Consider the following 14,632-nt stretch of genomic DNA (forward strand, 5'->3'; position numbering starts at 1 on the left):
CCCTCTCTCCACTGGGATTCTCTGCCTCTAACCCTATTACAGGGGCTGAGTCACTGGCTTACTGGTGCTCTTCCATGCCATCCCTAGGAGGGGTGCGTTACTTGAGTGGGTTGAGTCGCTGACGTGATCTTCCTGTCTGGGTTGGCTCCCCCCCTTGGGTTGTGCCGTGGCGGAGATCTTTGTGGGCTATACTCGGCCTTGTCTCAGGATGTTAAGTTGGGGATTGAAAATATCCCTTTAGTGGTGTGGGGGCTGTGCTTTGGCAAAGTGGGTGGGGTTATATCCTTCCTGTTTGGCCCTGTCCGGGGGTATCATCGGATGGGGCCACAGTGTCTCCTGACCCCTCCTGTCTCAGCCTCCAGTATTTATGCTGCAGTAGTTTATGTGTCGGGGGACTAGGGTCAGTCTGTTATATCTGGAGTATTTCTCCTGTCTTATCCAGTGTCCTGTGTGAACTTAATTATGCTCTCTCTAATTCTCTCTCTCTTTCTCTCTTTCTTTCTTTCTCTCTCTTGGAGGACTGAGCCCTAGGACCATGCCTCAGGACTACCTGGCATGATGACTCCTTGCTGTCCCCAGTCCACCTGGCCGTGCTGCTGCTGCAGTTTCAACTGTTCTGCCTGCGGCTATGGAACCCTGACCTGTTCACCGGACGTGTTACCTGTCCCAGACCTGCTGTTTTCAACTCTCTAGAGACAGCAGGAGTGGTAGAGATACTCTCAATGATCAGCTATGAAAAGCCAACTGACATGTACTCCTGAAGAGCTGACTTGTTGCACCCTCAACAACTACTGTGATTATTATTATTTGACCATGCTGGTCATTTATGAACATTTGAACATCTTGGCAATGTTCTGTTATAATCTCTACCTGGCACAGCCAGGACTGGCCACTCCTCATAGCCTGGTTCCTCTCTAGGTTTCTTCCTAGGTTTTGGCCTTTCTAGGGAGTTTTTCCTAGCAACGTGCTTCCACACCTGCATTGCGTGCTGTTTGGGGTTTTAGGCTGGGTTTCTGTACAGCACTTTGATATATCAGCTGATGTAAGAAGGGCTATATAAATACATTTGATTTGATTTGATGATACAATAAAGTAGTAACAGTAGTATCTATGAAGCCCATGTGGTGCTGTGGAGGTTCAATTTGGGATTATGAAGTAAGTTAACACTTTATATTAAGTTGCCCTTATTATTATGGAACTAACACAGTAATAACTGTGTTAACAACATAATAGTTACATAAGTTTTACTATGCCATTTACATGGTAATAGGGTTGTTGCAGAATCAGGTATTACACAATTGGAACAAGAAATGTGTAACCACACATTCACTTGCTGAAGGTTACTCCACATGTGTACAGTAACTACCAGGGCCATGCACAGACCTTTCAGGTTTTTCAGAAAACCAGTCAGTATCTGGTGTGACCACCATTTGCCTTGTGCAGCGTGACACATCAATGGCTGTGCGAAGTTGCTGGATATTGGCGGGAACTGGAACACTTTGTCGCACAAGTCGATCCAGAGCATCCCAAACATGCTCAATGGGTGACAAGTCTGGTGAGTATGCAGGCCATGGAAGAACTGGAAGAACTGGGGCATTTTCACCTTCCAGGAATTTTGTACAAATCCTTGCCATCACCTCATGCTAAAAATGAGGTGATGGCAGCAGATTAATGACATGACAATTTTGTTCATTGTCCGTAGCTTATGCCTGCCCATAACATAACCCCACTGCCACCATGGGGCACTCTGTTCACAACATTGACATCAGCAAACCGCTCGCCCACACAACGCCAATACACGCTATCTGCCCGGTACAGTTGAAAACGGGATTCATCTGTGAAGAGCACACTTCTCCAGCGTGCCTGTGCCATCGAAGTTGAGCATTTGCCCTCTGAAGTCAATTACAATGCCGAACTGCAGTCAGGTCAAGACCCTGGTGAGGACAAGGAGCACGCACATGAGCTTCCCTGAGACGGTTTTTGGCAGTTTTTGCATAAATTCTTTGGTTGTGCAAACTCAGTTTCATCAGCTGTCTGGGTGGCTGGTCTCAGACAATCTCGCAGGTGAAGAAGCCGGATATGGAGGTCCTGGGCTGACGTGGTTACATGGTTACATGGTCTGCGGTTGCGAGGCCGGTTGGACCACGTTTAAGATAAGGAAGGACATTTTTTTTGTTATGAGCATGGCCTTTTTTCTGTTACAGCATATTGGATGACTGTCATTAATTTTCCATTCACCCAGCTCACTGTAACATTGATAGGTTTAGGCTACTACATGATACTCAAATATCTATCATGAGGTTGCTACAATCTAGCTTATGAATGAAAGTTCACATGCACAGGACGAGAGGAAAATTTTGAGTAATCAAGGTGACAGATTCAATACCGCTTTGCACACTCTTGCCTGCATCTAGATGATCTAGGGTGTAATCATTAGTCCAACAGTTGCAAACGAGAGTTTCTAATGGACAAATTCAGGTATGTTTATCCCTGTTTCGTTCTGTTTGCTTCGGTTTAAGAAACGCTTTTCAACAGAATCGGCGAAATGAATATACTCCTGATCACACGCAAACACAGTTCACTTTCTACATCATTGTAACCATATTAGCTAACATCATACTTAGTCAACATATCTAGTAGAACTAGTGCATTAGTAAACCTGCTACAATCCTGCATTACAGTCATCAAGCAGTTTAGCAGTTACACCAGCTGGCCCAGGTGGCAATAAACAAATAAAACCAAAAGCTTAGCTTGACTTACAAGAGTTCCAGTGTTGGATAGCCATAGCCAGCAAGCTAACATAGCATCCCTCTCTGTTTAAGTAGGCTAAACTAGCTAGCTGCATTCGCTAGCTAAGTAAAAGTGAGAAAAAAAAATACAATGAAATATATTTTCTCACTTTCTCTCTCTCTCTCCCTACCTCCTCTGAGAAGCCCCCACTGGGTTGGACGTACTGCCAAATTTTCTAAAACGACATTGAGGCGGCTTATTGTAGAGAAATTAACATTAAATTCTCTAGCAACAGCTCTGGCGGACATTCTTGCAGTCAGCATGCCAATTGCACACTCCCTCAAAACTTGAGACATCTGTGGCATTTTTTTGTGTGACAAAACTGCACATTTTAGATTGGCCTTTTATTGTCCCCAGCACAAGGTGCACCTGTGTAATGATCTTGCTGTTTAATCAGTGTAACGATGTGCCCTGAGAGTTGGGAAGCAAGTTCAGGGAGTGAGTGTTTTAATAAAAAAACGTAACATAATACAAAACAAGAAAACACAAACAGACATGGCACAGAAACAGAAACAATGACACCTGGGGAAGGAACCAAAGGGAGTGACATATAGGGAAGGTAATCAGGGAAGTGATAGAGTCCAGGTGAGCGTAATGATGGTGACAGGTGTGCGTCATAACGAGCAGCCTGGTGACCTAGAGGCCGGAGAGGGAGCACACGTGACAATCAGCTCCTTGATATGCCACATCTGGATTATCTGGATTATCTTGGCAAAGGAGAAATGCTCACTAACAGGGATGTCAACAAATGTGTGCACAAAATTGGAGAGAAATAAGATTTTTGTGCGTATGGAACATTTCTGGGATCTTTTATTTCAGCTCATAAGACATGGGACCAACACTTTACATGTTGTGTTTATATAGTTTTTCAGTGTACATATTGCAGCTTTAAAGTGCCTCCTAAAGACATGATTGTCATTGGGAAAAGAGGGTAGGCTATCAACTCATCAGCTAGCTCAATTTTTTTTTAATGATTGTGATTTATTTTAATATAGCCTAATATTCATAATCTTCTAACTCATGATATATGGCTAGCTGGCTAGTGGCTTGTGTGGATATTTTAGTATATGGTGGTTAGCTAGAGTCTATACCTGTGTTCAGTGCTTAATTTGTAAATCAGGAGGTGCCCGAACAAAATGCGAGAGGGGGGTGACCTGGGGAGCTCTATGGTACCAGAACGCGTGAAAAAAAATCCACCTTTATTAAAAAATATTACATGCAAATCATCGCATTTGCTTAGTGGTATAAAGCAGTAGAGTAACGTTAGAGGCGTTTACAGAAGTTGCACACAAGGGGAATTTTTTTTGTAGCCTAGGGTCTGGTAAAAATGTAGCCTTTTATACTGTAAACATATTTCATACAATTCTGTCATTTTACATTGAATGGAGACTTTGGCTGAATCTTTTTAATACTGCACAAATGATCAAAATTACAGGCTGATTGACAAACTGAGATCAATAAAAACAACCTTGTCTTGAATCCATCAATAGCCTAGGCCTAGGTGTGTGGAAACACACATATGGTTCAAAATGAGGAGGAAATTATAGTCCTTAAAAAATGTTCCAGTTTCTCTGGAATAAAAATCCTCTCTCTCTATTGTTTTACTTTATAAAACAAAGTTCGCTCAATAAACCTATTTGGAAGTTCAATATTGTGAAAGGCCGGTTTTGTCTTCATGCTATTCAGTGACAGATTTGCTGTGTGTTCCCGACTGTAGTCTATGCCTTGTTATTGGGCTACGCACAATCCACAGCTAAGCTATTTAAAAAAAGAAGAAGCTATTGATCCTCTGTGGCTAAATTATAGGCCAACTTGTGGTGTAGTAGGCTATTCTAAATTATTACATTTCTTTCTGAACAGGCAGCAGTAACTATAACTTTGGTACATTTATTTCAATGTATCAGGGGTACTCTAGCACCTTCCTGCGGCTATGGTTATACAAGGAAATAAATGAAGTGCTGCTGCATGCAGAGAAACACTCTTTTCATGCCACTTCTTAACAGCTACGACCAGAAGTGACTTTTTGTATCAGGTTAGGAGAACTTATGCAGGAGTTTAGGAGAATGAACGTAGCGGGTTAGGATAATTAGGTTAAGGTTGGGAAAGGGTTAGCGAAAATGCACTCCTAACCTGCTACGAAAATCACTTCTGGTAGTAGCTGTATCGAAGTGGCCTGAAAAGAGTTTGCAGGTAGGCTATCAGCCAACCAGACCGAATATTGATGATGATGCAAATCAAGCGTTATCAACTTTTAATCAAATGGTATGCTGCTGTGGCAGTACTGTTGAAATTTAAACTAGGTAACTTGCTACACACTCGACCGGTGACCGCATCTCGCCATGCATGTTCGGATACCGGGCGCAAACAGGGCAGACTGGAAAAAAGGCACAACCTGGTGCAATTGAGCTCTGTACAGGGCAGACCAACATACGAGGTAGGGGTAAGGATGGGAGTGGTGAATTTAACGACATCGCGATGACTTGGTGGCAGTGGGTTCAGAACAACAATGAGAAAAACTGCATACAAACAAATACTATAGCACCACCCAAATGGGCACTTGGCAGGTAGGAGGGCAAGGGTGCAGGTGTTAGGGCACAGGCAGATCCCTATTTGTGCACATGCCTGGTAACTACTGATGTTATTACACATTATCTTGTTCCACTATGTAACTAATGTTTTGTAATTACACACTTTAACTACAGGTCATTTTCAATTTGTTTATTTCTATGTTTGGACCTTGTTCAATAGCTATACCGCATCAAATGTAATGTAAGAACAATGTTGTTACATTGGATATACTTGTAATTATCATGTACCTACCCAGGAGCAAGCAACTTAATGTAAAGTAAAACCCAGTATGGTATAACCTTTACAATTACTATTTAGTTAAAATGTAACAACCTTTGCAGACAATAGGCTAAACAGGAGAAATTAGGAGACATGAGAACGTTAGGTATAACCCTTTTAGTTCCATTGTACTTACAATGTAACAATCTTTAACAGCCAACTCTGTAATTACAGGACTCTGTACTTACTCAGGAGCAAGCAATTTAATGTCACATTTGAATTACTTTGTAGTTACAATGTAACAACCTTTGAAGACAATAGGCTAACCAGGTGAAATAAGGAGACAGGAGACATGTTTTCAGGTTGAACTTTCTTTAATAGATTTGAACAAAGACTCATATTCAAACCATTCAAATTCAATTTCCCATATCAGACTCAAAGCAATAATTATTTGAGTTAGTACAACGTACTAACACAGGGTGGTGGTAAAGCTAGCTAGCTAGCGTTTTTCCATCACTCACTGATGTAAGCTAGCTAAGTGCTGGCCCCATGTAGGATGTCCAATCAAAAAACACACATTTTAACCAATGGGTAAAAATTGTGTAGAAAACCAATGGTCCAAATCTCATGTCTCTATCATAATCCGTTCAAAAGATATTGAAGTTTTTACCCTTGTAGGATGGTCAAAATTAAGGCGACTAAATCAATGGAGGCCAGAAGGAAAAATCTGGAAATAGCATCGCATCAGCTAGGATGGACGCTGTGCAAGAATTAAGGATACCGGACAGACTTACGATTGAACTCAAATCCGGTTGATATAACACAATATAGATGTAGTATAGATATCGATTTTGAGATATGACATGTAGTATTTTCATATTAATGCGAAGTTCCTGTTCTTTTTTAAAGACTTTCAGAAACACAAGTGTATCTCTGTGAAATGTACCGCAAGCCTGTGAGCGTACCGCAAGCCTTCTATTGTCAAAGCCTTTTACATTTAATTCAGCTTGGGTCATGCTAATTTTGCTATTTGCGACCCGCGGAAACAACTTGGAAGACAATGACCACAAAATCTTAAACCCTCAAAAGTTTAGGTGAGAAAGCTGCAGAGCTCTATCAACAGAGCTCGCTCCCTTATTATTGTATTAGGTGAAATTGCATCACCAAAGCACGTTTTCATCCACTCTGGGCAGAGTGGGTGGACACCCTATACCCCTCAAACTTAAATCTGGACATCGAAGCCAGCTCCACTGCTTTATATCACTGGGATACCAGGTGGGTGTAATTAATTATCAGGTGAAACAGAAAACCAGCAGGCTCCGGACCTCGTATGGGTAGGAGTTGAATACCCCTGCCCTATACCATGTCAACATGTTTTCCAACATTACAAAATCATCATAAAACTTGTGAAACATTTAGTTAACAATACTATTTCACTATTTTGAGATTTACATTTGCACATTACAAACCTTTATAATAGTGATGGGGAAACAAAGCTTCCTGAAGTTTTGTCTGCAGAGAGTGTAAGAGATTAGTGTGACAACTCTTCCCGTTGAACTCTCATTTATAAAAATCATTAAAAAAAACTCACAAAACATTTAGTTTGCTTTTAGGTTTACTATTTAGTGATTGAAATTGTACGTTTGCACATTCAAAAGAAAAATATATAAAATTAGAAGCCAGAGGAACGCTGGGCTGTCACCTTGAGTTGACAAATGTATGTATTTGTGTAAAAAATAGGGACCACAATGGAAATAAGTCCCTAACTTTACTGTGCATTATGTCACTTTTTAAAATCTTTATGTATATATGTAATTTTTTACTTACAAATAAAATCAATCAATCATTTCAAACTGTACAGCTGCCAATTGATGAATGGAAAGCCTTCGATACTAGATAAGCCTAAAAGGTAGGAAGTTGGATGTATTTTTTGTTTGTCGAGATTGATATAGTCTAATTATTGTGGTGTTGAAAACGCAAACCATAATATTGAAATGCCTGAAGTCAGTATGCTTTGTTTATTGGTTCTGTGCATTGGCACAGAAATCTGTTGGTGGAAAATTCATTGCATATATTTTATATCTTTATAAATATGGCATTGAAATGTTGAAAATCTGATTTCCCCCTTGCTGATCATTGACTCTTATCATAGTGTAATGAAACAGGCAGGGAGAGTGAGCTCGTCTGTGCTGGTCGGTGAACCTTCCTTCCCGTAGCCCTGCGTGGCATCGACCGTGCCACAAAAGCATGCTGAAGTGGCAAAGTCAATATCCACATTTATAAACACAGGGTCTCTACAGTTATTCTAATTTGTGGTCATAAAGATTATTTTGAGTTAATTCTATGAGGGGGGAGGGTGTTCAATTTATTTTACAGTACAAAGGGAGGGTCATGCAAAAATATTTGTAACATTGGGGAGGGAGGCGCAATGTTTTTTAAGACACCTTGAGTTGAACTGGCTCTTCCCCCTCAGTAACTTTCGCTCTGTCCCTTCAAGGTTTGTTATGTGCAAAAGTGCAATGTAAGTCTCATAAATAGTGAAATAATATTGTAAACTAAATGCTTTATGATGATTTTGTTTATTAACATGGAAAACATGTTGACATTAGGCTATCAATGGCTAGCTAGGCATCTAGCTAGCTAGCTACATTTGTGAATGATGGGGAAATGATAGCTAGCTAACTAGCTTTACCATCCTGTGTTTTTACTAACTAAAATAGTTATTGCTTTGAGTCTGAAATGGGGAATTGAATTTGAATATTTTGAATATGAATCATTGTCAAATCCATGAAAGAAAAGTCAAACTGAAAAATGTTCTCCTGTCTCATTATTTGTTTCTAATAAAAATGTCACTTCATTTTGCAATACGTTGCCTGCTCCTGGTTAAGGACATTTTAAATACATTGTCACGTCCTGACCAGTATAAGGGGTTATTTGTTATTGTAGTTTGGTCAGGGCATGGCAGGGGTGTGTTTGTTTTGTGTTGTCGGGGGTTTTGGGGTATTGTTCTATGTTTTGTATTTCTATGTTCTTTCTATGTTGTGTATTTCTTTGTGTTGGCCTGGAATGGCTCTCAATCAGGAACAGCTGTATATCGTTGTTGCTGATTGGGAGTCATACTTAGGTAGCCCTTTTTCCACCTGTCTTTTGTGGGAAGTTGTTTTTGCACTGCTGTGTATAGCCTGCAAAACTGTTTAGCTGTCGTTCATTCGTTTTCTTGTTTTTGTGTAGTGTTCAATAAAAGTTAATATGAGCATTCAGCTACCCGCTGCATTTTGGTCTACTCACTACGATGGCCGTGACATACATGTATATCCCTTGTAACAACATTGTAATTACAGTGTTGGTTGTTAAAGATTGTTACAATGTAACTAAAAGGGTTATACCTAACATTCTCATGTCTCCTAATTTCTCCTGTTTAGCCAATTCTCTGCAGAGGTTGTTACATTGTAACTAAATAGTAATTATATAGATTACACCCTACTAGGCTTCACTTTACATTAAGTTGCTTACTCCTGGGAAGGTGGTTAATAATTACAAGTATATCGTATTTAACTACATTGTTCTTACATTAAACTTGATTCGGTATAGCCTTTCATCCAGGTCATAACATAGAAACAAACTAATTAAAAATTAACTGTAGTTAATGACAGGATGGACCTTGTTACAATTGTTGTTATCAGATCCCAGCCGATTTATCAACCCTGGTATTACATTTGGATTTGATGGTAGTGGCACCATGTAGTTACTAACAATGTCCGATTTTGGTTCGAGTTATTACATTTGTAATTCACAGGTGACTTCCAAACATATTTTTATAAAAAATGTGTTACATAGTGGAACAAGAAAATGTGCAATAACATCAGTAGTTACACATGTGGAATAAATTTCAGCAAGTTAATGTGTAATTACACATTCCTTGTTCCAATTCTGTAATAACTGATTCCGCAACAACCCTATTACCATAGTAAAACCTATATAACTACTATGTTGTTAACATAGTTATTACCACTGAATGTAGCGATTGATTATGATGTTCATGATAGAGCAGCATTTTGGCTAGTTGTAAAATCTTGTATTTGTTGGCAAGATCAGTGGCATTTTTTAAATTGCCTTTTGGCACAAACTATGGGAGAATGATTAACAGACAAATGGTTGTGGTGGTATCTTGATTCCAATAAACTGTGCAAAACTGCGTTGTAGATGACAGCAATACATGGTAATGAGCTAGCTGAGTGAATTCGCATGGATTTGACATCTTGAAACAACCTTCTTTATACTATTTGGGGAGGAACATTCTCCAAAGATTTGCCATCTTTCCAAAACTGGCAGCAGCCTATGGTTTGTGCACATGCAAAGGATTTGATCAAAGTGTAACACAAAGCAGACAAAATATCAAACATACTAACATGGCCCTCTAAAAAACAGAGGTAGACTACTTTGAAGACAAAGACTAGTAACATACTGCAGTTTTAGACTGTATTAATATAGGGGGAAAAACTGTATATCTAGCTGAAATGTATTTTATAGTATTCAGCTCTTGAGATTTCCAGTTTGGTTGGTGGGTACATCATCCTCAAATAGACAGCGGGAAATAAACATCTTACAGTTACTGTACTGTGGCCAAGTGGCCAAGTGTTTAAATATTACACAACTCATTGCAGTATCACTGGATTCCCAACAACCCAGTTTTCGGTCTAATCTTACCAAACGACCATGAAACCCTTGCTATATCATAACCTAACTGGCTGATTTCCAAACGGCCTGACATGCATTCAAGAAGTCAACGTATTAGATCCAATCCAGAGCAGCTACCAAGCTACAGTACCACATAATTCTACTGACCAGAAAGTGTTAAAATGATATTGCAAGCATAAAAGCTTCTGTCATCATCAGTGGATTTTACACCACATGACTGAAATGATCGAGTCAAGCGCTATGCCCTTAATGCAGGTTACATAACTCCCAGGTCGACTTTATTCTTGTCTTTTATTCGATGTGTGCACTCAGGGCATCAGTGACGTTCACTGATCAATTACTGCAAGTACAGTACCAGGGAGAACCAAAAAATCTGCACGTCTGGAGCTGTACAAGATTGTGTGAATTCAGTGTGAATGTGAGTGATGTGAATTTAGCTTGCTGAACTTAGTAACCATCCAAGTCCTATCCTTTCCCTCAGCTGTTTTGTCTCCCTCTTGATTTGATTTGGCCAGGTGGCAGGATTCAGGTTAATGTCAGTAAAAGCCCCCTCTGAATCTTGACAGTGTCAAGTCATCTCTCATCAAACAGCCAATGCCAATTGATAATTAAGCAAACACTGGTCAATCATTTATATTTACTTGGAACGAGATGGCGGTGTCATCTAGGCATACAGCTGAACAAATAGGCTTATTGTTAGCAGTACAGTATCCTCAAGATAAACACTGAAATATATAAATATGATTAAGAATACATGCATACTCTGAGCATACAATAGAAATAATGATGTGTGTGTGTGTGTGTGTGGGGGGGGGGGGGGGGGGGGGGGGGGTCAGAGAGAGAGAGGAAGCATACTAGAGAGTCCATTGTAGGCTATCAATGGTGATTGACAACATATCTCTAAATTGTTTATTTGCATTCATAATTACCTATAGTCTGGCCGATGGTCATGAATTCTATAATAAATCGTGACATTTCTATAGCCTTCTAAGGGAGCTTAATGTTTGTTTTAAAAGGGTCCTGCATGATTATCAGTCTGCTAAATTCACTAGGCTATAACAGCAGCTTATTCTAGCCTGGTAGCCAGATGTGTTTCTACTTTAGCCAACTCCTTTGTCGTTGTCATGCCTAACAAAGGAGAAACAGATTTAACCACCAGGCTAAAGTTCAGCCATGACACAATAATCTCAGGTACGCATGTGATGTCACAGAAAAGGATCGGGTGAGGATTATGCTAAATGATGGACATTCATACATCATAAAAAGAATCTCAATGACGTTTCATTCAATTGATTTAAAGGCAGCGGGACTGACATAAATAATCAAAAGCCCATCTGTTCAGTTACTCTCTGTTTTTCATGTTCCCATTTTTTTATTTGTTGCACTCATCATACTGTCCACACTCACCAGCCATTCTTTGTCAAACACTTATAAAATAACTATCTTTGTGTGTGTGCGTATCATCCTGAGATCATTACATTACAAGTAATTGGAAAGGCTTTCACTGCAAACAGCTTATTCAAAACACAGCACAAACTCATATACAACTCTTTATGCCACCAGTGCCCTCCCTACTAGCATACAACTCCCTGCTATTGCAATAAATTATGGAGGAAGCTATATTTGGAATCATGTAACAATTCTGCATTCTTTGTTCTGTCCAAATGAAAACAAAGCACAGGAGGTTTTTTTTCTGTGCGGAAGGACCTATTTTATTTGCAAATTGTTGATATGTTGTTATTGACAAAATACCTTATGATAATAACAGTGTTTTAGAAAACTGGGAACACTATGATAGGTCTAATGTTTTTGTAGCTTGTGCTTCAACTCATTGTGCATATCATATATGCATTTTGACTGTTGTGTTTAGCATTGACCCACGTAACCTTGATTTTAATACTAGTCATGTTTAAATCAGCTCCAAATATGGGAAACCATATGTTTGCTTGGTGACATTAAATAAAACAGTGATACCGAATTGGAATTTGCTACATGTGCTGTGGCGCAATGATTCTCCTCTTCAATGCAAGCAAAACATACAAACAGTCTCTTTGTATTGTCATTTGTCATCGCAACCCATATACTAGGCTACCACTAGTGGATGAATATGCGACTGGAAAGGTTATAAAATTCTCATTGCGAAATAAAACGTAATGATCGTGAAGGCAGCTGTGTTCATCAACAATAAATTCGACGGACAACAGCGTTCAATGTTTTCTCACATGCATTCAAGTGAATATGTGTAGATGAGTTGAACATGTAGATCTAGGTCAATCTATAGATGTTTTGAGGTGAGGTGATACATAGGCTAATGCCACTAAAATCTCAAGAAATAAAATGGTAGAGCTGCCTGACATCTTGTTTATGTGGTATACTTATTTTGATAATTTAATTGTTATAGAACTGTTATTGTAGTCTAACAGTTCGGATAAGGTATTCATAAACGATACGTAGAAAAACATTCAAACGCACGATTTTATTTGATTTCCACCTGCGCTATAAAGAAGCGCAATACAGTGCTGTGCGATTTTGTCCAGTCCGTTTCGGTAAGGATGCTGTATAGAATAAATCAATTGCATCCCCGTTCGTGCATCTGACCTACCTCAACGATGAACGTCTTCTCTTCACCACAGACCGAGACAACCCAGAATAAAATATGAAAGTAGCAGGTTTTCCAGCAAAAACCAGGGAGCCCCGCTTTCCTCCTCTTCACTCCAAGCCCCGCCATGACTGTCCCCAAATTCCCCCCTCAGCCTGCGTTTGAGTTCCAGTCTTATGTCCTGTGTCCGTGCTTCATTCACAGGAAGAATGATTACCTATATTTCTCTGGTTGAATTTCAACGCATACCAACCGCTATTCTCGGGCTCTCATTGCGCAGACTCTGTTCTTAAAGCGTCACACAAAACGGAAGGGATTTAAGCCTGCACTCCAATGCTTAAACTGTAAACCGGGAGGTGCCAGAACAAAAAGTCAGCGCGAGAGGGGCACTCTGAGGTAATAATAATATATATAATATATATTTTTAATAAAGCAGTGCATGCATATCATCGCATTTGCTTGGTGGCAAAGAGCATTGGAGTAGAGGTGCTTCCAGAAGTTGCACAAATGGGAGAAAAAAATTGTACTTGGGTCCAGGAAGAATCTGGCCTTTTATAAACATATTTCAAACAATTCTACATCATTTTATATGACTGGAGACTTTAGCAGAATATTTTTTAAAACCGCACAAATGATCGAAATGACAGTCTACATTGACACTGACAAACTGAGAATCCGAGATCAATAAAAACGACCTCGTCTTGAATCCAACAATAGCCTAGGCTTACGTGTGTGGAGACACATATTGTACAATGTGAGGAGGAAATTATAGTCCTAGAAAAGCTTTCCACTTTCACTGACTCACTCATTGCAGCAGGAAGCAGGGGTGCTGCAGCACCCCCTGAAAAATGTCAATTTAAAAAAATGATCTTAAGCGCAATAATTGTTTCCCAAAAGTAGTAGTACATTGTACACGCCATTACAGACCTTTCCTATTGCTCAGAACATGCTATATACTTACACTCATATAAGTATATCGCTTTGTGCAGGATGTTAATATGTATGGTGTTGAGTCTCTGCCACTTTGTACCTGCAGTAATCACGTCTGCCTCCAGCTCTGACAGCAGGTTCTCGGCATGAATATCCTTGCGGGCCTGACGCAGTATCTTCTCAGTGAAAACTATTTTCGGTCAGCTTTGTTGAACATCCAAAGTTGAGTAAATCAAAATCTAGAGCAATCTGGAGAACAGGTAGACACAAACAAATCTATTCATTAATTTACCATTTCAATTAGAAGGGTACATTGAAAGGTAGCACTTTCAATGGCGAAATCTAAGATGTAATGCATATAATTTTGCACATCAATGAAACTGGCACAAGAATAATGAAATCATGCACTGAATTCTGCCTACTGACAAGTATGAGTTTCAGGGTTGGAGCACACTAAAATTCTAATTCTCTTTAATGCTTTTCAATGAGGACAATATAGAATTAGGTGTCATTTCTGAATTGACTGGAACTGAAACGGAACTGACCGAAACCCTACTTTAAATCATGTATGGAAACGAATTCGACTTTAACCCTGTTGCTCAGGTGCTAAGTATGACCCACCATGTCTGGAGTATCCGGCAACTGTGATTGAGATTTCCTCCATGGTCTTGGATCCGTTTTCATGTATCCACGTTGCCCTCTGGATGGCTGTCTCCTTTAGGGGACAAATCTGACTCTCTTATGGGCAAAAAGTACACTATATATACAAAGTATGTGGACACCCCTTCAAATGAGTGGATTCAGCTATTTCATCTACACCTGTTGCTA

General features: G+C 39.7%; 1 protein-coding gene across 2 annotated transcripts in view; it reads right to left on the minus strand.

Moving 5' to 3' along the window:
* mmp24 (matrix metallopeptidase 24) overlaps positions 1 to 13,034 on the minus strand; it is a 105,590-nt gene extending 92,556 nt beyond the window's left edge. For both annotated transcript variants that reach the window (XM_029776498.1, XM_029776497.1), the window contains exon 1: positions 12,878 to 13,034. In XM_029776498.1, the coding sequence (XP_029632358.1) occupies positions 12,878 to 13,003 (126 nt within the window). In that variant the 5' untranslated portion in view covers positions 13,004 to 13,034. The remainder of the gene's footprint in view (positions 1 to 12,877) is intronic.
* Positions 13,035 to 14,632: the final 1,598 nt, after the last annotated feature.

Source organism: Salmo trutta, chromosome 14, assembly GCF_901001165.1.
Source record: "Salmo trutta chromosome 14, fSalTru1.1, whole genome shotgun sequence".
Lineage (NCBI taxonomy): Eukaryota > Metazoa > Chordata > Actinopteri > Salmoniformes > Salmonidae > Salmo > Salmo trutta.